The sequence below is a fragment of the Prosopis cineraria genome, unplaced genomic scaffold, assembly GCF_029017545.1.
Source record: "Prosopis cineraria cultivar Desert tree isolate PC_DT_omini unplaced genomic scaffold, ASM2901754v1 PC11, whole genome shotgun sequence".
Classification (NCBI taxonomy): domain Eukaryota; kingdom Viridiplantae; phylum Streptophyta; class Magnoliopsida; order Fabales; family Fabaceae; genus Prosopis; species Prosopis cineraria.
In genome coordinates this window covers 5,047,788-5,070,641 of record NW_026555342.1, presented here as the reverse complement: position 1 = coordinate 5,070,641, position 22,854 = coordinate 5,047,788, and the positions used below count along the sequence as shown (strand labels likewise).

Genomic DNA, 22,854 nt, shown 5'->3' with positions numbered 1-22,854 from the left:
TTGAATTTGTTATGAAAAGATAAAACTTCCTCTCATATATGTATATATATATATTCTTTTAACAATAACTCTCTATTTTTATTTAATTTTTTTTATTTTAACAACAATCAATTCCTTAATTAATAATTTTAAAAAATTGACATGATGGTAAAAAGGAATAAGTATTATTATTTAGTGAATAAATCCCTATTCCAATAAAAAAAGGTCTAATTTTTTTAACAACAATTAATTCTTCTACTTATAACTTCAAAAAATTAATTTGATAATGGAGAAAAACAAGTATTATAATTTGATGAATAAATCACATTTTTATTTAACAATAATTAATTCCTTTATTACTAACCACAAAATATTTACTTAGTAGAGATAAATTGTTATTATCTAGTAACCAAGTCTACATTTGAGAAAAAAATAAATTTTATTTTTATTTTAATAATAATAAATTTTTTAATCACAACAACTATATATCAAGAGTAGTTTTATTTTTTCACTATAAATTTTAATTATATTTAGGCCATTTGATCATGTAGAATAATCTCAAAATCATTTGATCTTGGGGAGCAATTAATTATCTTCACTGGTCCTTGATTATGATTTTTCCAAAACAAAGCATGGAATAGAAAAATCAAAACAACCAAATGGAAGAATTTTTATATCCGCACTGTTCGAATTAAATCAACCAACACGCCCAATAAATAATGCAAGAACGTAGTGACATTGGCAAGAAAGTCAAAAGTTGTAGGCTTGGAGCTTCTAAAGCATGATGAAATCCCCTGAAGATAACATATAAAGCCCCACTAGCCCGGATTGTGTTTAACTCAAATTCTTATTAGGAAAAAATATGTCGAATGAAATTGTTTTTAATAAAAATTAAATAAATACATGCAACCACACGCCAAACAAAAAAAGAAAAGAAAAACCCGTCTGAATCGGCTTTAAATAATTGAAAAAACTTTAGAAAAAAACCAAACTCATTTTTTGGTCTTAAAAAAAAGCTTCAAAGCCTAAACTGCAAATACAGTTATACACACAGTTAACATGCTTTGCTTTTTAGTTTAATTTGATTTAGATTTTGATGTTGATTAATCATTAATGATGCTTGGGTTATGACATATCAATTATCAACCAATTTGATAAAAGTTCAGTTTCAAAAAATTATATTATAAAAAATTATAAATATAGATTTCAACAGTTATAAATATAGTTGGAAATTAAATATTATATTATATATTAATCCCTCCACTATTGTTATCAACAGATAACTCGAATTCACAAGAAGTCACTTTCCCTTCATTTTCATGGACGGGCTTTGAATGAGTTCAATGTCACCGAAATCAAGCAAAAGCACAGAGAATCTCCCACTCTCTCACAGTCACAACTCACAACAGTGTCACCGATTCAAGAATTCAATTGGGGCGCCAAATACAACCCTAACAAACAGACAAAGAGAAAGAGACAGACACAGGTTCAGCTACTCCTCACAGATCTGCTGTCACAAGTTCCTATACCTCATTTGCTATTCCAACACCTTCCATTCTGTCATCATTTCTATCCCTTTTTGCTTTTTGGTCTGATCGTTAATCCTCTGTGTGAAAATTTATATTTTGTTCTGTAAATACATGGAATTCAGTCTTGCTTCTTTTTGATTCTGAGGCGTTGGTTCGAGTTTGAAGCTTCCAAGTTGCTAAACATGTCTGAATGTTGGGTTTCTGATCCTAGCAAGCTTCACCTGAAGAAGAAGGACCTCACTCAAATTCGTAAAGCTGCTCGTGTGTTGAGGGATCCTGGTACGACGTCGTCCTGGAAGTCACCTCTAAGTTCCTCAAGATCCGTTACTGCTGCTTCTGCTTCTGCATGGAAGAGCAATTTCTACAGTGGAAAAGAGAATGTGTTCTTGTACAACTGGAAGAATCACAAATCATCAGGCGACAACAAGAGTGGACTGGCAAAAAACGACAACGTAGAGGAAGAAGATGATGGTGATGATGAGGATGCTGCTGGTGGCACCGGCAACGATACGTCTTCTTCATCTCTTCTGGGAAGTTTCGAGGATACCTTGAGCGATGCTCGAGGTTGCGATTCGAAGAGCGACTCTCACTTGCGAGTTGGGAGACGTTCTTCTATTTTTCGGTGTACAGATGCTAATCGTGTTTCTTCGGCCAGAAGAAAAATGGGCAGTATCAGGAGAAAGAGTAAGAAAACCAACAGATACTTGAATAATTTGTCAAGATATCGGCAACCAGAAACCAATCTGGGTAGGAAGTTTGTAAATTCCAAGATATTCCCGGAGGACTCAGTTGAACAGTCTGATGACACTGAAGATTACAGCAATTCTGAGGATTTAAGTCGAATTTTAGGGTCATCTCGTTTGCTGTTGAAACTCAAGCGTAGCAATTGGTCTCGTTCTTCCTCAAAGTTACTGAGAAGTAGCCGAACTGAGGACTCTTATTATACTTATAGCACTCCTGCGTTATCAACCTGCTCCCATAATAGGTATGGTCACCATAATTCAAGTACTGTTGGATCCTGGGAAGCCACAGCAAGCTCATTGAATGATGGTGATGATGAGGTAGACGATCATTTGAATTTTCCTGGCCAGAGGGGATGCGGTATTCCTTGCTGTTGGTCCAAGAGGACTCCAAAACATAGGGGGATGTGTAGGAGTTGTTATTCTCCTTCTCTTTCTGAGACTTTGAGGAGGAAAGGAAGTAGCTTATTCTGTGGAAGTAAAAGTATCTATACAAGACACCGAAGGTCCTTATCAAGCTCTAACAAGTGGAGGGTTTCTTCAAGGATTGCTCAGGGTGTTCTCCCATTGCTCCCCAGCAGTGGTGATGTTAGAGGAGGGTCATCTGTAGGAAGTGGGAGGAGTGATGATGAACTTTCCACAAACTTAGGGGAACTTTATCTTGAGGGTTTAAGTAGGTTAGATGGAAGGAGATGGTCATCAAGTTGTAGGAGTCAGGATGGTTTGGGGATTGTGGCTGTAGATGGGGAAGGGGATGAGGAAGGCACACTAGAAAATGCTAGGAGTTTCAGTCAGAAGTATAAGCCTATTTCCTTTGGTGACTTGATTGGCCAGAATATTGTGGTTCAGTCACTTATGAATGCTATTTCAAGGAATAGAATTGCTCCTGTTTATCTTTTCCAAGGTCCTCGTGGTATCGGTAAAACTTCTACGGCCAGAATTTTTGCTGCTGCCCTGAATTGTATGGCTCCAGATGTAAATAAGCCTTGTGGATACTGCAGGAATTGCACTGATCTCAATTCTGGCAAGAGTAGGGATTTCTTGGAAGTTGATGGCACCAATAAGAAAGGGATTGATAGTGTTAGATATCTATTGAAAAGACCATCAGCAGGATCACCGTCAACACCCTCACGATACAACGTATTTGTGATAGATGAGTGTCACTTGCTTCCTTCTAAGACATGGCTGGCATTTCTGAAGTTTCTGGAAGAACCACCTAATCGAGTTGTATTCATACTTATAACAACTGATCTTGACAATGTACCACTAACAATACAATCTCGAAGCCAGAAGTACCTTTTTAACAAAATTAAAGATGCTGATATTGTGGCCAGATTGACGACACTATCTGCTGAGGAGAACCTGGATGTTGAAAAAGATGCACTGGACCTTATTGCTATGAATGCAGATGGTTCACTTCAAGATGCAGAAACTATGTTAGAACAACTGAGTTTGTTGGGGAAGAGAATAACTACATCACTTGTCAATGAACTTGTGAGTTTTATGTGACCATCACTTTATGACGTAATCTGAAATACTGAAGCATTCTTCTTCAGTTTAATGAAATTTTGTTTGTCACATGTGCATCATTCAAAATTAATGCTGATTTGTTTTCTGCAACAGGTGGGTGTTATCTCGGATGAAAAATTACTAGAGCTGTTGGAGTTAGCAATGTCATCAGATACCACAGAAACAGTGAAGAGAGCCAGAGAAGTGATAGATTCCGTGGCTGATCCAATGGCTTTGATATCACAAATGGCATGCCTCATTATGGACATCATTGCAGGATCATATGCTGTCATTGATACCAAACCTAGTGATTCGTGTTTTGGTGCACGAAGTTGTGAGTGCAATCTCTTTTAAAACTTTTAAATGAGTTTTATCCTCTTCCCTTATCTTAATTTTGGCATTTATAATGTTGCCTTATGGAACTTTTAGGTCACAACTCACGAGCTTCTTTAATGTAGGTTTTGCCCTGGTAAATATACCATCAGTAGTTTAGATGATATGATGCTTCTGCCTTCTTTTTCTTTGGTTACTTTTAGTGTTCTATTTTACTGATTCATCCTCTAGATTGAGTAATCCATGCCCACATTCTCAATTGCATATTTTAATGTTCATTTACTTTCTATTTGATGAAACTTCACAATTGTCAGCTATAATTTTTTTTCCATTTTTACATAATTGGAAATGTAGGGAAAAAAGGTTATGTGATTGAGTGAATATTATTACGAAGCTATCCAAGTCTATTTCCTGGTTCTTGCTTTTCTCTTTTGAGCTTAGGCTTGCATTTTTGGAGAAAGGGATCCTGGTTCTTGATATTTTTAGCCCCTCGTTCTATTATTAGATTCAGGGGTGCTCTGCATCCCCCTTGATTGTCTTTATGTGTTATATTCATGGGGGCAGTAACATACTTGTCTAATTATTGAGATGCACGCTTGGGTTTCATGCTTAGTGAATGAATCAGAGTTGTGGAGGTTAAAGCATGCTTTGAAGCTGCTCTCAGAGGCTGAGAAACAGTTCAGGACTTCTAGTGAACGCTCAACATGGTTCACAGCCACTCTGTTACAGCTTGGTTCAATGCCTTCACCAGATCTTATCCAGTCAGGCAGCAGCAGGAGACAGAGCTGCAAGACTTCTGAATATGATCCATCAAGTGCTTCAAGAGAGGTTACTGTTCCGAAGCATAGTTCAGATGTCAGATATATTTCTCGAATGTCAACATCCCCTACATCACAGCAGCGACCTGTGAATGGCAATTCCAGACATCAAAGGGATGTGTCGTCTAAATCAGATGGTTTCAGCTTGAGTTCAAAGCCATCAAGTAGTCCTGTTCTAGGAGATGATGATGCAACACCTGCTTCATCTGATGATCTTATTATTGGGAATATGATGTTAAGATGTGTAAATTCAGGGAAATTACATGATATCTGGGCTAGTTGTATAGGGAGGTGTCACTCTAAGACATTGAGGCAGCTGCTTCACAATCATGGAAAACTAGTATCTATTTGTGAAGTTGAAGGTGAGCTGATAAGGTTTTTCAGCACAACTAGATATTTTGGTTTTTCACCCTTGTGCAGCTTGATACCAGATGATTATTGTAACCATGGTATTAATTCAAACTCTACAACAGCCAATAGCTTGACATTCGGTTACACATTAGTATGGATGGCTTAATGGTATTAAATCATATTTGTAACTCGAGACCCAATGCGTTTAATCTCATCTGCAAATTCCATTCTTTCTTGTGTTTGTGCAGATCTCCGTTCTTTCTGTTTTTCAATTTGCTAGTACTTTTTATCACCTTATTCCAATTTCATCACATATTTATAGAAACTCTGTTAATATAATTCTTCTTGCAGGTTTTCTGGTTGCATATGTTGCATTTGGAGACAGAGATATTAAAATTAGGGCTGAAAGGTTTTTGAGTAGTATTACAAATTCAATGGAAATGGTACTCAGGTGCAACGTGGAGGTTAGAATTATTCACTTGCTTGATGATGAAGGTGAAAATTTAACTGATATCAGACAGGCAGGATCAACAATGGGAAGTGAGAAGTTAAGAAAAGGAAGCCATACAAATGAAAAGGGTAGTCATTCTCGCTTTCCTCCTTTGCTGGATGAAAACTTGCAAGCTGTCATTGGTTCATCAGATTCTATGGCTGAGAGAACCGGTGTGAGAGAGGATGAACAGGTAATTCCTGCACAAAGAGTTGAATCTATTATACGTGAGCAGAGGCTGGAAACTGCTTGGCTACAGGCTGTAGAAAAAGGTTCACCAGGATCATTGAGTCATGCAAGACCTGAGAAGAATCAGGTCCTGCCTCAGGAAAATGTTATCTGTAAAGACCTAATAGAGTCCATTGATTCAACAAGGTTTTCCTCTCAGCATCGGGAAGATGACCTTCATCATGAAGTCAAAGTTTTGAAAGTTAAACATGGAAGGATCCTACAAAATGGAGCCCGATGCCCCATGTCCCCAAGTTTATTGCACGGTAGCAGTTTAGCAAAGAATTCCAGCAAAGACAATCTGTAAGTCCTTAATTTCCACAACTTTTGAATGTCCTTATCTTTTACATATGATTAGGAATTCATGTTGTGAAAGATGGAATTTAATTGTATAGTCCATGGAAAATTATTGATTTTTTGGCAAGGAAAAAGATTTTATGGCGGTGGTGGGGGACAGTTCAAAATAGAATATTGCTGTTACATGAATACTGCCCTCAACAAATTGCATGAAAATGGTAAACCCTGGGGTTGCTTTACTGTCAATATTTGTTTTGCAGAGTGGCATAATGTTTGTATTTATTTTTAATGCATTCTACTGTGTGATATCTGCTTGGCACAAAGTAAATATGGATGAAATAGTTGACTTAATTTGTTTCTTGAACAGTGTTGGCAACCAAAATATCAGAACCATACTTTTATTATTTTGTCAAACTGTCTTATTTACTGAAGGAAATAATTGCTCTCGTTGTTGAACCCATTATCGGGATAATGAATTATACATTTTGAAGAGGCCCCTTGGAAAATAGTTGACTCCAAAATTACTGGTGTGAAATTATCGGAAGGCTCATATTCCAATGAATGCACGCTTGGGCTTTCATTTTATATGTTTGAAATAATAATCTTTGTAAGCCGCTACTTGGGGGCCGACAAGTGAAAGATTTGGTTAGTTTTAAGAGGTTTTTTATTTAAACTTTTGCTCTGTGAGGCAACAAAATAAAAATAGAAGAAATACTAGATTTTGTGCTTTTGAAAACTAATATAACTTTCAAACTAATACTTAAGCTTGATAATCAGGCATTTATTAATTTACAGCTGCTTGGTAGTCACAATTAACTGCCTTTTTCTATTATAATCACATAGAAAAAAGAACTCTTATAATAACTATAATCTAGTTCAGCAGTCTGACATAATTTCTTGCATCTGGGTTCACACTTGGTTCATGGAATGACTTCTTCACACAGGATGTGCCAGAGATATTGCGCTATCTTTTTGCAGCTCCTCCAACCTCTAGCTTGCTACGTTAGTTTAGTAATACTAAAAAAAATTGACAAATATCATGAATGTTAAATGCGTTACATCGTGGCAATGACAGATTCTCAGGTATATTCTGCTCACTGCTTCTTTTTTTCACCCTGTAGGGGATATGAGTCAGGTTCCGGAGCTGGAGGTTGCATAGGACTTATATGTTGGAACAATTGCAAGCGGAGAAGAGTAAAGGTAGCTTCTTGATGTTCTTATTTTACGGCTTTTATCTGGAGCTAAGCTTTAATTTTCCACCATCCCTAAAGCCTTTTCTTTTATCATAGAAAGTTGAGAAAATCTTATTCAATCTACTCGAGGACAAAATTTATATATATTTAGTAATAAGAAAGTTTAGGTGCTTATAATTTTTAAGGAATTTAGATATAATTTTGAAGATGCTATGATAATATTTTTTTTAATAAAATTGTTACATATGGATATATCCTATATTTTTTTGTTACAATTTAGCACCTCATAATAATTATTTAAAAATTATACGTTCTATTTTTAATTGAGAACTTCACCAGTATTGTCCTTTGGGAGAAATTTAGGTTCATCCCCCTTTCTTTTTTTCTTTTTTAAATGTAGCTCACTTTTGACATATTTTCAATATATGCATATACTTGATAAATTTATAGTTTATTTATTTTGATTAATCTGCCTAATAATTTATGAGAAGTTTTTCTTTATTGAACAAACCTTTCAAATTCTTTTGCAAGCAGGTGCGAACACAAAATGCTGGGCATTTTACATTATTTAGTGAGTGTGGTAAGTCAATGAAAAAGGAGATCAAGAGGTAAGGAAGGAGATTCATCAAGCATGTTCTTGGGACAAATCATCAAAATTTTTGTATGCCTCATTCTTCAAGAATGTGAGTGGGCAATTGTAAATGTTATGTGGTCCGGTTCCATTGTACCTTTTGATTCATAATTTATATTTTGATCCATAATTTATCGAAGAAATTCATAATCATGGACATTAAAAGCCTTTAGTTTCCTTTCTCTTTTATTCGTTTTGTTTTGTTTTTCTCACTTGGTTACTTAAAAAAAAAGGTGTAACTTCCTATATCTTATAAATTTTCGATTCAAATAGGATAACTGTATGATTATTTAGATTTAGACAATCACATGTTTATATTTATAAAATATATTAATATCATTATATTAAAATAAAAGATGGTATACGATTTTTCATTTTTCATACTGAAAAACAGTCTTCTACGAAAGGTTGAGCATTGAGACTTGCCAGGTAGAGAACCAAAATCACCCGAGTCATATCAATCCAAAAAAGTTAGAGAATTAAATTGTTAATATTATTGCATAAAAAGAGGCAGCATTGTGTATGCATTGGGATGTAACGCATAATAATATGTTGGTCAAAGAAAAAAAGTAACATTAATAATGGTATTAGTAATGCCGACAAAAACATCAATAATGTGCTGAGAAAAAATAATTTCAAAAATTGCCGGTGTACAGGAACTCGTTAGAAGCTTCAAATCATGTCGAGAGCCAATTCTTTTGATCACCTCTTTTGATCATGTCAGAATTTTGGATGCTTATATTGGTTCAGTACCATTGATCGTGTTTTAGAAAAAGAAATAAACGTGTTGCTTGGTCCACTTGTAGTGCTCAAAGCATAAATTGCGACTTCATTGACTAATTTTATTGTATGTAGCTTTTGTAAATGCATAGGGCTAAAGAGCATTGCTTTCTACTATGAACTGTGCTCTTGAGATTGTAATATTTGATGGAAGATGCTTTACCTCTAGTAAGACCTAAAATTTGATTTGACAGTGTCGGATATAAGATGCTATTTTTCTTTTAAATTAAAAGGATTAATTGTATATGATTTTAAAATTTTAAAAATTTGATAAATATTAAATTTTAAAGGCTAAATCAATAATTGAAATAAAATTAAAAAACTAAAAAAAATTTATTATCTTAAAAAAATGTATGATATGTTAAAAATACGAGTTTTATTCGGTCCCAAAAATTCATTTATGAAAACCCAAACCGTGAAACTCTTAAAACTTTGCTCCAAAAACTAAAATAAAATAAAATAAAATAAACAGGTTAACTTAGTTTAGAGTCATCCACTCTTATCAATCATCAAAAGCATTAGAAATGTTATCATGAAAAATTGAGAGGTCATGTTAGAACATGTCTACAGAGAAGCAGATTGTTGTGCCAATTTCCTTGCTCACAAGGCTTCTAACGACCATTTTAATGCTACTTTACCTGATGATGCTCCCAATGATTATAAAAGCATTTTGACTTTTGATATGACCTAATTTTAATTCTTTTATACAATATTTTTACCGTGGCCTTATATTCAAAAAATAAAAAATAAACAAGTCAATGAAATGATAGGACCCACATTTGGGCCTAGCCCATTGTAAAGCTCAGGTTCAACCAAACAAAAGACAGTAGAAATGATCTGTAATGAGGAATTGTCTTGAGTAGAGTTGGGAAATAAACGAACTCAGTTCTTATGGACCTAACCTTTAAAGGCCCAACTCATAAGGACCTGAGCTCTTAAACTCAATTTCTCATTTTTTACTCATTTTTTAGGCCATACCTTTATTTGAATGGTTCAAAGCTTAGCCTGTTCTGAAAAAAGTAAAAAAATTAAAATAAAATTAAACACTATGAATTAATTAAAATATTTTAAAATTTAAAAAATTAAAATTCTCATAATCTTTTAGAAATTAAACAACACACATTTAAAAATTTAGTAAAAAAATTTAAATCTTAATTAAAAAATAATTTTTTTATAAATACACAAACATAATAATTATAAAATAAAAAATATTAGAAATTTTATATTATATGTTAAATTATATTAAATTAATTTTAAAATAAATTAAAATTAATAATAATGCAATACATGTAGGATTAAGATTTTAAAAAAGCAGGTTCCTCTTAACTTCAAACACATGTTCCATAAAAAAAAAAATATAATAGAATTTAAAAAATTATTAGGACTAAGCTCTTTTTTATAAAGTTTATGAGAGTTATGTTGTAAAATTCAATTAATTTTAAAAATAATAATTTTTAAAACTCGAATTTTTACTTAAATAGGGCTTCAAACCCGGCCTTCCACGTCCGGCAGCTTTAGTCTCGAGTAGACGGCGACGACGGAAAGAACGAGAATCAGCGAAGACATAACAGCGAAAAATGGCGAGGGGACATACCGGAGAGTTTTTCAGGAGAAGGGATCAGTGGAGGAAGCATCCGATGCTTTCGAATCAGCTCCGACACGCCACCCCTGGGCTTGGAATCGCCCTCGTGGCTTTCGGCATTTACCTCGTCGGTGAACAAGTCTACAATAGGCTAAATTCTCCTTCCTCTCACCACTCTCACTCTTCCTCTTCCGTTCATTCTTCTCACTGATGTGGAACTCGTGTCTTGCCGCTTCTCTCAGGTGTGTTTAATTACTCTAAAATCTCATCAATCAAATCTTGGTATTATGTGCTTGTCTGTTGGTTTTCCTCTGGTTTAATCAATCGTTGTGCGAAAGTATTTTGTAATTGTTTTTTGTTTTTTTGATTGAGATGTGGATTTGTAATTTTCTTTTTATAATGAATTAAGGTGCGCGTGAATTAATATGAAAATGACGTTATGCATCGGGGTTCTGTTCTTCTAGGGTAGGCAGAATGCTGGGTTTTTTGAAATGCAATTCATCCCTTTTGGATCTTTTCAACTTGGCTCTTAGTTTTCCCTCCTTTTTCTAATTATAATTAAGCTTTCCCATGCAAAATTCCACTACGTTGGAAAGTATTTTGTTTACTCTTGTATATTTCCAAGAGGATTTGGATTCTGTTTTTATTTGTCTGCCATGGGAGAAGGGAAAAATGTATAAGGGTAAACATGAGTTTTATTTGTCTCTAATTTGATTTGATACTTTGAAGGTACGCAAGGGTGAGGTGGCTGGGTGTGAGTAGAGAGGTATAGTGTTTCAAATCTAGAATGTGACCTAAAAAAAATTTGAAAATCTTATTTGGAGAAAAACGTCGAGTTCTTTGAAAAGTCATCCCATTTATTTGTAATGATCAATGATTAGTATTCAAGTACTTGAAATTTCGGGGTCGGCAAGCATAATTCTTTTTATGGATTTATGGAAGAATGTCTATTACGATTTTTGCTAGGCTGACAATTTAATTCAGCATGAGCGTAGCCCAAGGCTCTGAGGCTGACACTCTTAATATTTTATGCATATACCTAGCTCATATATTGGGATTTGATTCTCCTTGTAAATGAGAATGAGATAATGGAGAATGTTGATGTAAGTGAACTATGAAGGAGTTCTTTTTTGTATAAATGAAATTAAAAGAAATGAGTTCTCGAAAAAAAAAAAAAAATCGCTCCTTCCAATTGCTTACAATTATATGACTCTTGCAGGTACATTCCCTGGACCCTGGAATGCATCATCTTATTTTCTAGGACGTTTAATAATAAGCCTTTGGTTGACTTGAATTTGCAGCTTTGTATGTAAACTTGTTATTAGTATACTTCGTTAGTGTTTGTGTCCCATTATTTTGCCTGCGTTGAAGTGCTTATTGTTCTGCTTCAAGCGCGTTGCCTGCACATTGGCGAAATCCAACCATAGTTTGAACATTATGAGATCAGATTTGGAAATGCTGGAAATTTTAGCGATTTATTATTATATTATAATCCTTCCCACACACAAAAGTCTTGTGTTTACATATATGATGTCTCTTAATTTTAGTTTAGCATTTTTCCAACCAAAACTAGGCGAGTTTAATGTGAGCATTAAAGAGATTAGGTGGTATTATTTTAACGTAGAAGTTTTTGTATTGGTGAAAAACAGTTCCTAAGATTTGAATGGAGTTCAATTTCATGATTCATCAAGAGGAATTTACCCTTTTATTAAGATTGTATATATTATGCTGCGTTGGATAGTATTGTGCTTGTATTTCTAGCAATTGTAAATTTTGGTGCCCGAAAGGAAAAATGACTAAAATGCAACACAAAAAGGGCTCTTGTTATTAGCTGCTGCTGCTGATACAGTTTTCAATTTCTCCATTCCCACAAAATTGAAAATAGAATCAATTAAGAAGTGATGGAGATGAAGAAGATGACATTTGATAGTAATAGATGCAGCATTTCCTATGGTAACCACCAATTCACATAAACCTAAATGACGCGACCGCCTGCAAAGGAGCAAAGTGGTGATTGGGCATCAGTATATAAAACCAAAAGGCCACTTGCAAGTTGGAGGGAAGAGTCTAAATAAAACCAAAAGCCACTTTTAATTTTTTTTTTTTTTTTTTTGGGGGGGGGGGTGTGGTGGTACTCTGAGTTCACCTTTTGAATTTGGGAGCGGTATTTGCTGGCGTCGTCTTCCACATACTACATGGAAGCAAGAGTGATAATGGATTGAGCCCATGTTAATTGGTTGGGTTAGCACAGAAAAACTCTCTTTGATTATGGTATGAACTAAATGGAGATAGGCATACCTGTCCTGTGACCGTATAAAGCCGGTTATACCAACCATTGGATGCCATCCCGATAGCCGAGTAAAGATATCTGCGAGCCTCGCCAGGATTTTGAAGGGAGTAATTTATGTAATAGAAGCCTGAAACGCAATTTAGATCAGGCACTGGGATTGAGAATACAAACAAAAGTAAGTGTCTGAGGTCAAATTCATTTATTTATACTCTTTTCCGCCTTTTTTTTTTTAAATTATTTCTTTCTTACAGTATTATATGTGCATCCATGAAAGAGCATCCATAGAATCAAAGGATCTCCAAAAATAAAATAAAAGAAATAGGGATTTGGACTGCTGGCAGTCATGGAGTGACTGTTATTATACTAAATGTTAGATTTTTAATTGAATAATTCAATTTATTTGAAATATAACGCATTTATTGCTGAGGATCTGAACTGAGTAGCAGGAGTGGTGCTGCATTACCATTAGCAGATTTACAATCTATGAGCTTAGCCGCCACACCGGGAGGTCTCTGCCAGCTTCTGTCCAGCCCACTGACCTGCATTTGATGAACAAATAATAATTTAACATTTATCTGAAAAAAAAAAAACAAGATGATTCCTGAAATCGAAAGTGAGGAAACCAACCAGAGTCTCAGCAAATTCATCCACTTTGCCAAATGATTCCATCCTAGTAAAGTCCGGACCCAGCCCCGTGATCACTATGCTGACTAATTAGACCAACAGATTTAGACTTTGCTAGTGCTAGTGAATATATACAAATGCACATTGACCCACGAAGAAGAAGAAGAAGAAGAATACCATTGGAACTTGAATCCTCTTGTGGGTAGAAAGCAGTGACAGATTTAAATCCATTAGGCTCTCCAGCTCCGACTTGCCATTCTGAGGGAGAAACAGAACCAGCTCAAACAAGTCGTTTGGGGAAGTGAAACGCAAAGATCAAGTTTTTTTTCCCGTGAAAAATTAAGCTGGATCACCTTGAGGAATGGCTATCTTGAACTTATTCACATCATCGGTGTAGATACGATCAGCTTCTGAATCTGAGGGTGAAATTGAATAACCATGATTTTTTTTTTTAAAAAAAAAGATACAACTAACATGCAAAAGAAAAGGAAGAAGAAGAAAGTAGTACCTGCAAAGGCATATGGAAGAGTAGGGGGAAATGTAAAGGCAGCGAGAGAGGAGAGAATAGTCAACTGTCTTCTTGAAGGAGCAGCACAGGGTTGTTGGATGGATGAACTGATGCTGATGGGGCAAACATGAGAGACCAAGTCTTGTTGCATAGTCTTGTAATCCAATGATGAAGCTGAAGAACAACAAATTTCACTGAGAAATGGAATCTTTGTTGAGAATCCAAGTTACTACATTACTATGAGACTGAGTTTTGGATATTGAATATTCAGAAATGAATCCAATTTGTTTACACTGTGTCCGTTATGGCCACTGAAGAGAGGAATGCCCGTGGATGAGTCAAATACAGAGCCTACGGCTACCTTTGATGATTCAACGCGAAAGAGATGGAGGGAGGGGGAAGGGGCAAGGAAAGGGATATAACTTAACAGTAGAGTGTCTCTTTGATAAGATGGAAGTCATTAGTTTGAGTTTAATTGTCTCTAAACCCAACGCGACTTTTTCTATTTTGACTTGCTCCCCTACTGCAATGGAATGAGAATTGAGATCGCGGCTCGTGGGATTGATGTGAGGGGGTAGGGAGGACTATACTTCTAGGAGCGAACTCTAAGCAAATATGAAGCCATCGGAGGACGAATTGAGGATATTCATACTTAATAGATCATTACTCAAATTTCCCTTCAAAATTTTTATAGATGTCATATGTCATGTGCACGAGAATCGTGTTGAGAGAATTATATCCTATTCAATGTAATAATACATGAATCTAATTTAACGGCATTTAACATTAGATGGTAGTTCTATAAAAAAGGGATAATGTATTTAGCTAACTCTGGGCATATTATTCACAAGTCTATTTTTGACCAGTTTTGGACTTCTAACCTCAACATTCAGCATTGGCAATTTCTTCCCCCCAAATGAAAGATCACCCAATTAAGATATTATAATATTTAAAATACAAATAAGAATACAAATATATTTCAATATAAATAATCAAACAGCAAAATGTCAAACACTGACCTCTGTCGTTGGGAGAAGCTAGCAAGTAGCAGAGGGTAGGTCGCCTCTGCAAAGCACAGAAGCACGAAATGGACGCCATATTAGCTCTTGGACGATTTTTCTCAACTCAAAGGATTCTCTTCTCTTATTGATTTCATGTTTCCAAGCCGGGACTAGAGTGCCGAGGATATTCCTCTCTTCACTTTGTAGTTTGTGGTCTACTTGTTGAGTTGGGGCCAACCTCAATTTTGTGGTTCAAAACATGGCTCCAACAATTTGTCTTCTTCCCTCACTCTCTCTCATCCACATACAATCATATTCTCTCTATCAGGAATCATCCCTGTGCTACGCCAAACAATGAAGCCAGTGGCTATCTTAAATCCCTATCATGATTCATAATTTATATTTTTATCCATAATTTATCGAAGAAATTCATAATCATGGACATTAAAAGCCTTTAGTTTCCTTTCTCCAAATTATTCGTTTTGTTTTGTTTTTCTCACTTGGTTACTTAAAGAAAATGTATGATATGTTAAAAACGTGAGTTTTATTCCGTCTCAAAAATCCATTTATCAAAACCCAAACAGTCAAACTTCTAAAACTTCACTCAAAAAAATAAAATAAAATAAACAGTTAAGTATACATTTAATTTTTTAACTTTATACAACATTTTATTTTAGTCTATAAATTTTATAAAATATTTTTTTAATCCTATAATATTAATACTGTTAGTTTCACTTCAATAAATTTTTACATTAAACTTTTAAATATTGATAAAACATTATCATATATTAACATATTAAATTTTAATTTTTTTAAAAATAAAAATGATTAACATAAAAAAATAATTATTTAAAAATAAAAATATTAATATTAAAGGATTAAAAAATATTTTAAAAAATTAAAAAATTAAATTAAAATATTATATAAAGTAAGAGAATTAAAAGTATTATTTAACTAAAAACAATCCGTTCAACAAAACACAGGACCCCATTTGGGCCTAGCCCACGGTAAAGCCCAAGTTCACCCAAACAAAGGACACTATAAATGATCTGAAATGAAGGAACTGTCTCGAGTAGCTGGCGACGACGGAAAGAACGAGAAGCAGCGAAGCCGTAACAGCGAAAAATGGCGAGGGGACATACCGGAGAGTTTTTCAGGAGGAGGGATCAGTGGAGGAAGCATCCGATGCTTTCGAATCAGCTCCGACACGCCACCCCTGGGCTTGGAATCGCCCTCGTGGCTTTCGGCATTTACCTCGTCGGTGAACAAGTCTACAATAGGCTAAATTCTCCTTCCTCTCACCACTCTCACTCATCCTCTTCTGTTCATTCTTCTCACTGACCTGGGATTCGTGTCTTGCCGCTTCTCTCAGGTGTGTTTGATTACTCTAAAATCTCATCAATCAAATCTCGGTACTATGTGCTTGTCTGTTAGTTTTCTTCTGGTTTAATCAATCGTTGTGCGATAATATTTTGTATTTGTTTTTGTTTGGTTGAGATGTGGACTTGTAATTTTCTTTTTATAATGAATTAAGGTGCGTGTGGATGAATATGAAAATGATGTTATGCATCGGGGTTCTGTTCTTCTAGGGTAGGCAGAATGCTGGGTTTTTTGAAATGCAATTCATCCCTTTTGGATCTATTCAACTTGGCTCTTAGTTTTCCCTCCTTTTTCTAATTATAATTACGCTTTCCCATGCAAATTCCACCGCAGCCTGTTTAGGCAACCCGTTCAAACTATATTTGGGATGTGCTTTTACTAAATCCATCAAATAGTTGGATCCACAAAGTACTTTTGTCAGATGTAAATTGAAATCCAAAAAGGTACTCCGTTGGAAAGTATTTTGTATACTTCTGTATATTTCCAAGAGGATTTGGATTCTGTTTTTATTTGTCTGCCATGGGGGAAGGGAAAAATGTATAAGGGTAAACGTGAGTTTTATTTGTCTCTAATTTGATTTGATACTTTGAATATACGTAAGGGTGAGGTGGCTGGGTGTGAGTAGAGAGGTATAGTGTTTCAATTCTAGAATGTGACCTAAAAAAAATTTGAAAATCTTATTTGGAGAAAAATGTTGAGTTCTTTGGAATGTCATCCCATTTATTGGTATGATCAATGATTAGTATTCAAGTATTTGAAATTTCGGGGTCGGCAAGCATAATTCTTTTTATGGATGCGCAAGGATGATGTATGGAAGAATGTATAGTATGATTCTTACTAGGCTGACAATTTAATTCAGCATGAGCGTAGTCCAAGGTTGAGGCTGACACACTCAATATTTTATGCATATACCTAGCTTATATATTGGGATTTGATTATCCTTGTAAATGGTAATGAGATAATGGAGAATGGTGATGTAAGTGAACTGTGAAGGAGTTCTTTTTTGTATAAATGAAATTAAAAGAAATGAGTTCAGGAAAAAAAAAATTTCGCTCCTTCAAATTGCTTACAAGTATATGACTCTTGCAGGTAGATTCCCAGAGCCCTGGACTGCATCATCTCATGTTCTAAGACGTTTAATAATAAGCATTTCGTTGACTTGAATTTGCAGCTTTGTATGTAAACTTGTTATTGGTATACTACTTTGTTAGTTTTGTGGCTCATTATTTTGCCTGCATTGAAGCGCTTATTGTTCTGCTTCAAGCGCGTTGCCTGCACATTGGCGAAATCCTCACCCCCCACCCCCGCCAAAAAAAAATAAATAAATAAACTCTCAAGCACGGAACATAGTTTGAACTTTATGAGATGAGATTTGGAAATGCTGGAAATTTTAGCGATTTATTGTAATCCTCCCCGCACACACAAAAGTGATGTGTTTACATATATGACGTCTCTTAATTTTAGTTTAGCATTTTTCCAACCAAATCTAGGCGAGTTTAATGAGAGCATTAAAGAGATTAGGCGGTATTATTTTGACGTGGAAGTTTTTGTATTGGTGAAAAACAGTTCCTAAGATTTGAATGAAGTTCAATTTCATGATTTATCAAGAGGAATTTACCCTTTTATTAAGATTGTATGTATTATGTTCCGTTGGATAATATTGTGCTTGCATATCTGGCACCAGTAAGTTTTGGTGCCCGAAACGGAAAACGGCTAAAATGCAACACAGAAAGGGCTCTTCTTATTATCTGCTGCAGCTGATACAGTTTTCAATTTCTCCATTCCCAAAAAATTGAAAATAGAATCAATTAACAAGTGATGGGGATGAAGAAGATGACATTTGATAGCAATAGATGCAGCATTTCCTATGGTAACTACCAATTCACATAAACCTAAATGACGCGACCGCCTGCAAAGGAGCAAAGCGGTGATTGGGCATTAGTATATAAAACCAAAAAGCCACTTGCAAGGTGAAGGGTGGGGGAGAGAGTCTAAATAAAACCAAAAGCCACTTGTAATTTTTTGGTTTTTGGGGGGTACTCTAAGTTCCCCTTTTGAATTTGGGAGCGGTATTTGTTGGCAGCGTCTTCCACATACTACATGGAAGCAAGAGCGATAATGGATTGAGCCCCAAGTTTGTTGGTTGGGTTAATACAGAAAAACTCTCTTTGATTTATGGTATGAACTAAATTGAGATGGGCAAACCTGTTCTGTGACCGTATAAAGTCGGTTATACCAACCATTTGATGCCATCCCAATAGCCGAGTAAAGATGTCTGCGAGCCTCGCCAGGATTTTGAGGGGAATAATTTATGCAATAGAAGCTTGAAACACAATTTAAGTCAGGCACTGGGATTGAGAATACAACAAAAGTGAGCATATAATGTCAAATTCATTTATTTACACTCATTTCCACCTTTTTTTTAATTATTTCTTTCTTACAGTATTATATGCGCATCCATGCAAGAGCATCCATAGAATCAAAGGATCTCCAAAAATAAAAGGAAAGAAATAGGGCCTGGATTGCCGGCAGTCACGGAGTGATTGTTATTATACTAAATTTTATATTTTTAATTGAATAATTCAATTTATTTGAAATATAACACATTTAATGCGGAGGATCTGAACTGAGTAGCAGGATTGGTGCTGCATTACCATTAGCAGTTTTACAATCTATCAGCTGAGCCACCACATCTGGAGGTCTCCGCCAGCTTCTGTCTTGCCAACTGACCTGCAATTTGACGAACAAATAACAATGGGGCTCTCATATTAAAAGATCAAGTAAAAAAAATAGCCTATCCTTTCTTAAATTTTAAAAATGCCTTTTTAATATTTAGATAATAATTAATTTATAAAACTGTCTTTTTTAATATATTTTTTAAAATATCAAGAAATTCAAAAAAGAAAGAAATCTTTAGAACGAGAGAAACAAATGAGAGAGAGAAGACAAAATTCGACGCAAGAGAGACAAATGCGAGATAGCAAAGCAGTTTGAGTGAACCACAGTTACAACAGCAAGAGACAAACGTGAGGTGAGATACATCAATGTACTCGACGGAACGGAGCACACCAGTGGGAAAACGGAGCTACGGATTCATATTTTTTATTTTATTAGTTTATATATTTGATTTTCTATGATAAGTTAAGAGTCTAAAATTTTTTGTGGATTATGTTTGATTTATTTTGGGTAAATGATTACATATTTTTTGTATTACTGATTTACAATACTATATCATTAATATACGACTATATATCAATTATAGATAAGTTTATATCTGATTGTTTAGTTATTTTGATTTACGATAGTATATCAATGATATACTATTGTATATCAATGAAAACTTATGAATTTATTTATCATTGATATATATATATATATATATATATCAATGATGTAATATCGCAGATTAGTAATGGAGTTTTTTTTTTCATTGTCTAATATCCTTTTTGTAATATCTAGGAAAAACAAGAGAGAGAGAGAGAGAGAGAGAGGAAAAGCTTTGTGATGAAAATGGTAATCTAGGCAAATCAGATCAAAAATTTTGATGAAGAAAAGTACTATATGATATATAAATATGATGATTCAAGGAAATTAGATTAAAAAATCTGATAAAGAAAATATTCAGAGATGATAAATCAAAGAGGGAGCACACACAATATAATTTTTGATGATAAAAATGAAAGATCCAGTCAGTTAAAGATTGGTTAAATCAGATATATTATGTTTTAATGATATATTTATTGAGGATAAAAAAGGAAAAACACATTCAATGAATTTTATGAATAGGCTATATTTTAAAATATTTAGAAATCACATAATTTATAAGAGTTGTATTTTTTAAAGCTATCGAGCTAATTTTTTCAATAACAATCTAACATTTATCTAAAAAAGACAAGATGACTCCTGAAATTGAAAGTGAGGAAACCGACCAGAGTCTCAGCAAATTCATCCACTTTGCCAAATGATTCCGCGTATGTTTGGATAACAGAGAAACGCGCGTTTTCAGTCTAGAATTGATTTTTTGAACAAAATCACCCAAACAGCACAAAAACGCAGAAATCGATTAAAAAGATAAAACGCGCGTTTTTTCATAATCTCCTCTCACCAGCTTTCCGCCAAAAGTTTGTCAAAAATGTTGGGAAAAATTACAAAGAAAGGCCCAAGAAAAAATTACAAAAAAAGCACATAATTTAATAAAAATAAAATTAAACTCTCTTCTTTCTCTTTTTTTTTCTTAATAAAATTTAAACTTTGTATATTTAAAAAATTATATTTGATGTTTAAAAATTAAATTATATAGTAATTTATATAGTTAAAAATTAATTCTGATTAAATTATCCAAACATCTGCAATTATGTTAAAATCAATTTTAGAAAAACAGTATCCAAACAGATTATGTTATAACATAATCAATTATGATTAAAATCTATCACTTAATCAATTATTTTTATAATCTATTATACCCAACTGAAATCCAAACAGACCCTCCATCCTAGTAAAGTCCGGACCCAGCCCCGGGATCACTATGCTGACTAATTAGACCAACTGATTTAGACTTTGCTAGTGCTAGCGAATATATACAAACGCACATTGACCCACGAAGAATAAGAAGAAGAATACCATTGGAACTCGAATCCCCTTGTGGGTAGAAAGCGGTGACTGATTTAAATCCTTAGGCTCTCCAGTTTCGACTAACCATTCTGAGGGAGAAACAGAACAGCTCAAACAAGCCATTTGGGAAAGTGTAACGCAAAGATCAAGTTTTTTGCCGTGACAAATTAAGCTAGATCACCTTGAGGAATGGCTATCTCGAACTTATTTACATCATCGGTGTAGATACGATCAGCATCTGAATCTGAGGGTGAAATTGAATAACAATGATTTTTTTTAAAAAGATGCAACTAACAGGCAAAAGAGAAGAAGAAGATAGCAGTACCTGCAAAGGCATATGGAAGAGTAGGGGCAAATATAAAGGCAGCGAGAGTAGAGAGAATAATCAGCCGCCTTCTAGAAGGAGCAGCACAGGGTTGTTGGATGGATGAACTGATGCTTATGGGACAAACGTGAGAGACTGAGTCTTATTGCATAGTCTTGTAATCCAATGACAAAGCTGAAGAACAACAAATTTCATTGAGAAATGGAATCTTTGCTTAGAATCCAAGTTACTACATTACTACGAGACTGAGTTTTGGATATTGAATATTCAAGAATGAATCCAATTTGTTTACATTGTGGCCGGTATGGCCACTGAAGAGAGGAATGCCCGTGGATGAGTCAAATACAGAGCCTACAGCTACCTCTGATGATTCAATGCGGAAGAGATGGAGGGAGGGGGGGCGGGACAAGGAAAGGGATATAACTTAGCAGTAGAGTGTCACTTTGACATGGTAGAAGTCATTCATGCTTAATAGATCATTACTCAGATTTCCCTTCAAAATTTTTATTGATATCATATGTCATGTGCACGAGAATCATGTCGAGAGAATTATATCCCGTTCAATGTAATAATAATACTTGAATCTAATGTAACGGCATTTAACATTAGATGGTAGTTCTATAAAAAAGCGATAATGTATTTAGCTAACGTTGAGCATATTATTCACGAGCATGTGTCCTTGTGAAGTGTGGAGCCCTTCTTTGATTCCGCTGAATCTATGGCAAAAATCCTCCGTGTGCTAATGTTTTTGCAGTTTCGACTGTAAATCGGGTTATGAAGTAGTAATCAAATCTGGTGACATCAGTTGTATGAACTTCTTGAGATAGGGCCTGTGATGAGTTCCATCAGAATTTTAGGTGCATTTGATTTCGAACCACTCATCATGGGAGTAATAGGGATTGATTTCGAACACAAGAGAGATGGTAATGTGGAGTTACCAGAAGATGGGGAGAGAGAAGCACACCACAATTGATGGAATCGTCTCAAGGGAAAGCACGGCGAGAGGTATCGGGAAGGAGAGAGGAGGAGTAAGTGGGTGCGAATGCTAGATTATTATTATTATTATTATTATTATTTTTTGTAAATGTACATTACAACTACAATCCATTGGACTTTTTAGATGTTAGAATTTATATGCGGGATTGGTCCGTGATTGTCCCTATTAGAAACCCATGAACAACAATACAGAAACATTAATTGTGAATAAAATATTTTTTGAGGGATGTTATTGTTTGAGAGGATGATTGAAAGTAATTTAGATAAAAAAAAAAGAAATGACAATAAAATTTTAAAAGAATAAATTAATGATAGGTAGATCTTGGCAATTTTTTTCAAAAAATGAAGTACAAATATTAATTTAAATAATTATAAATAAAATCTAAATTGTAAACTAATTGTTACCTTTAGGTTTAAAATATCTTATTTATAATTATAATTTTTAAATTATAATTATTTGAATTGATATTTGAACTTGATTTTTCAAAAAAAAATTGTTCAGCACCTGCTTGTTAACTATCATTTTCCCAAAAAATAAATTAATTGTCCCTGTCACTTCAATCATAAAATAATTTAATAGAGCCGTTTTTGACTTTTTATGAATTCTTTAGTGCTAATTGCATCGTGACTTTTTGCCTTCTTTGATCTATGAAAATTAC

At 34.5% G+C, this 22,854-nt stretch overlaps 2 protein-coding genes, 2 long non-coding RNA genes and 1 pseudogene across 5 annotated transcripts; 3 read left to right on the top strand and 2 right to left on the bottom strand.

The window, feature by feature from the left end:
- Window positions 1-1,309: 1,309 nt before the first annotated feature.
- Window positions 1,310-8,270, top strand: LOC129285923 (protein STICHEL-like). Of its 2 annotated transcripts, XM_054921900.1 has the most exons (7): window positions 1,326-1,465; window positions 1,631-3,742; window positions 3,872-4,091; window positions 4,704-5,270; window positions 5,611-6,280; window positions 7,396-7,474; window positions 8,002-8,270. In XM_054921900.1, the coding sequence occupies exons 2-7, from the start codon at window positions 1,691-1,693 to the stop codon at window positions 8,077-8,079; spliced, it is 3,666 nt and encodes a 1,221-aa protein (XP_054777875.1). In that variant the 5' UTR covers window positions 1,326-1,465; window positions 1,631-1,690; the 3' UTR covers window positions 8,080-8,270. The 2 variants fall into 2 exon arrangements, with proteins under 2 accessions (XP_054777876.1, XP_054777875.1); XM_054921901.1 differs by lacking the exon at window positions 4,704-5,270 and having other exon boundaries at window positions 1,310-3,742.
- Window positions 8,271-10,395: 2,125 nt separating this feature from the next.
- Window positions 10,396-11,952, top strand: LOC129285026 (uncharacterized). Its single transcript, XR_008587059.1, has 2 exons — window positions 10,396-10,702; window positions 11,680-11,952. It is a non-coding gene; the product is annotated as an uncharacterized LOC129285026 (long non-coding RNA).
- Window positions 11,953-12,257: 305 nt separating this feature from the next.
- LOC129285025 (psbP domain-containing protein 3, chloroplastic-like) lies at window positions 12,258-15,089 on the bottom strand. The gene is made up of 9 exons (XM_054920571.1): window positions 14,902-15,089; window positions 13,883-14,056; window positions 13,728-13,790; window positions 13,552-13,632; window positions 13,378-13,460; window positions 13,214-13,289; window positions 12,759-12,877; window positions 12,607-12,651; window positions 12,258-12,452 (listed from the first exon to the last, which is right to left on the bottom strand). The coding sequence occupies exons 1-9, from the start codon at window positions 14,978-14,980 to the stop codon at window positions 12,426-12,428; spliced, it is 747 nt and encodes a 248-aa protein (XP_054776546.1). The 5' UTR covers window positions 14,981-15,089; the 3' UTR covers window positions 12,258-12,425.
- An 826-nt stretch (window positions 15,090-15,915) lies between these two features.
- Window positions 15,916-17,670, top strand: LOC129286604 (uncharacterized). Its single transcript, XR_008587487.1, has 2 exons — window positions 15,916-16,255; window positions 17,353-17,670. It is a non-coding gene; the product is annotated as an uncharacterized LOC129286604 (long non-coding RNA).
- Window positions 17,671-17,988: 318 nt separating this feature from the next.
- On the bottom strand, window positions 17,989-21,434 carry LOC129286037 (psbP domain-containing protein 3, chloroplastic-like; annotated as a pseudogene).
- Window positions 21,435-22,854: the final 1,420 nt, after the last annotated feature.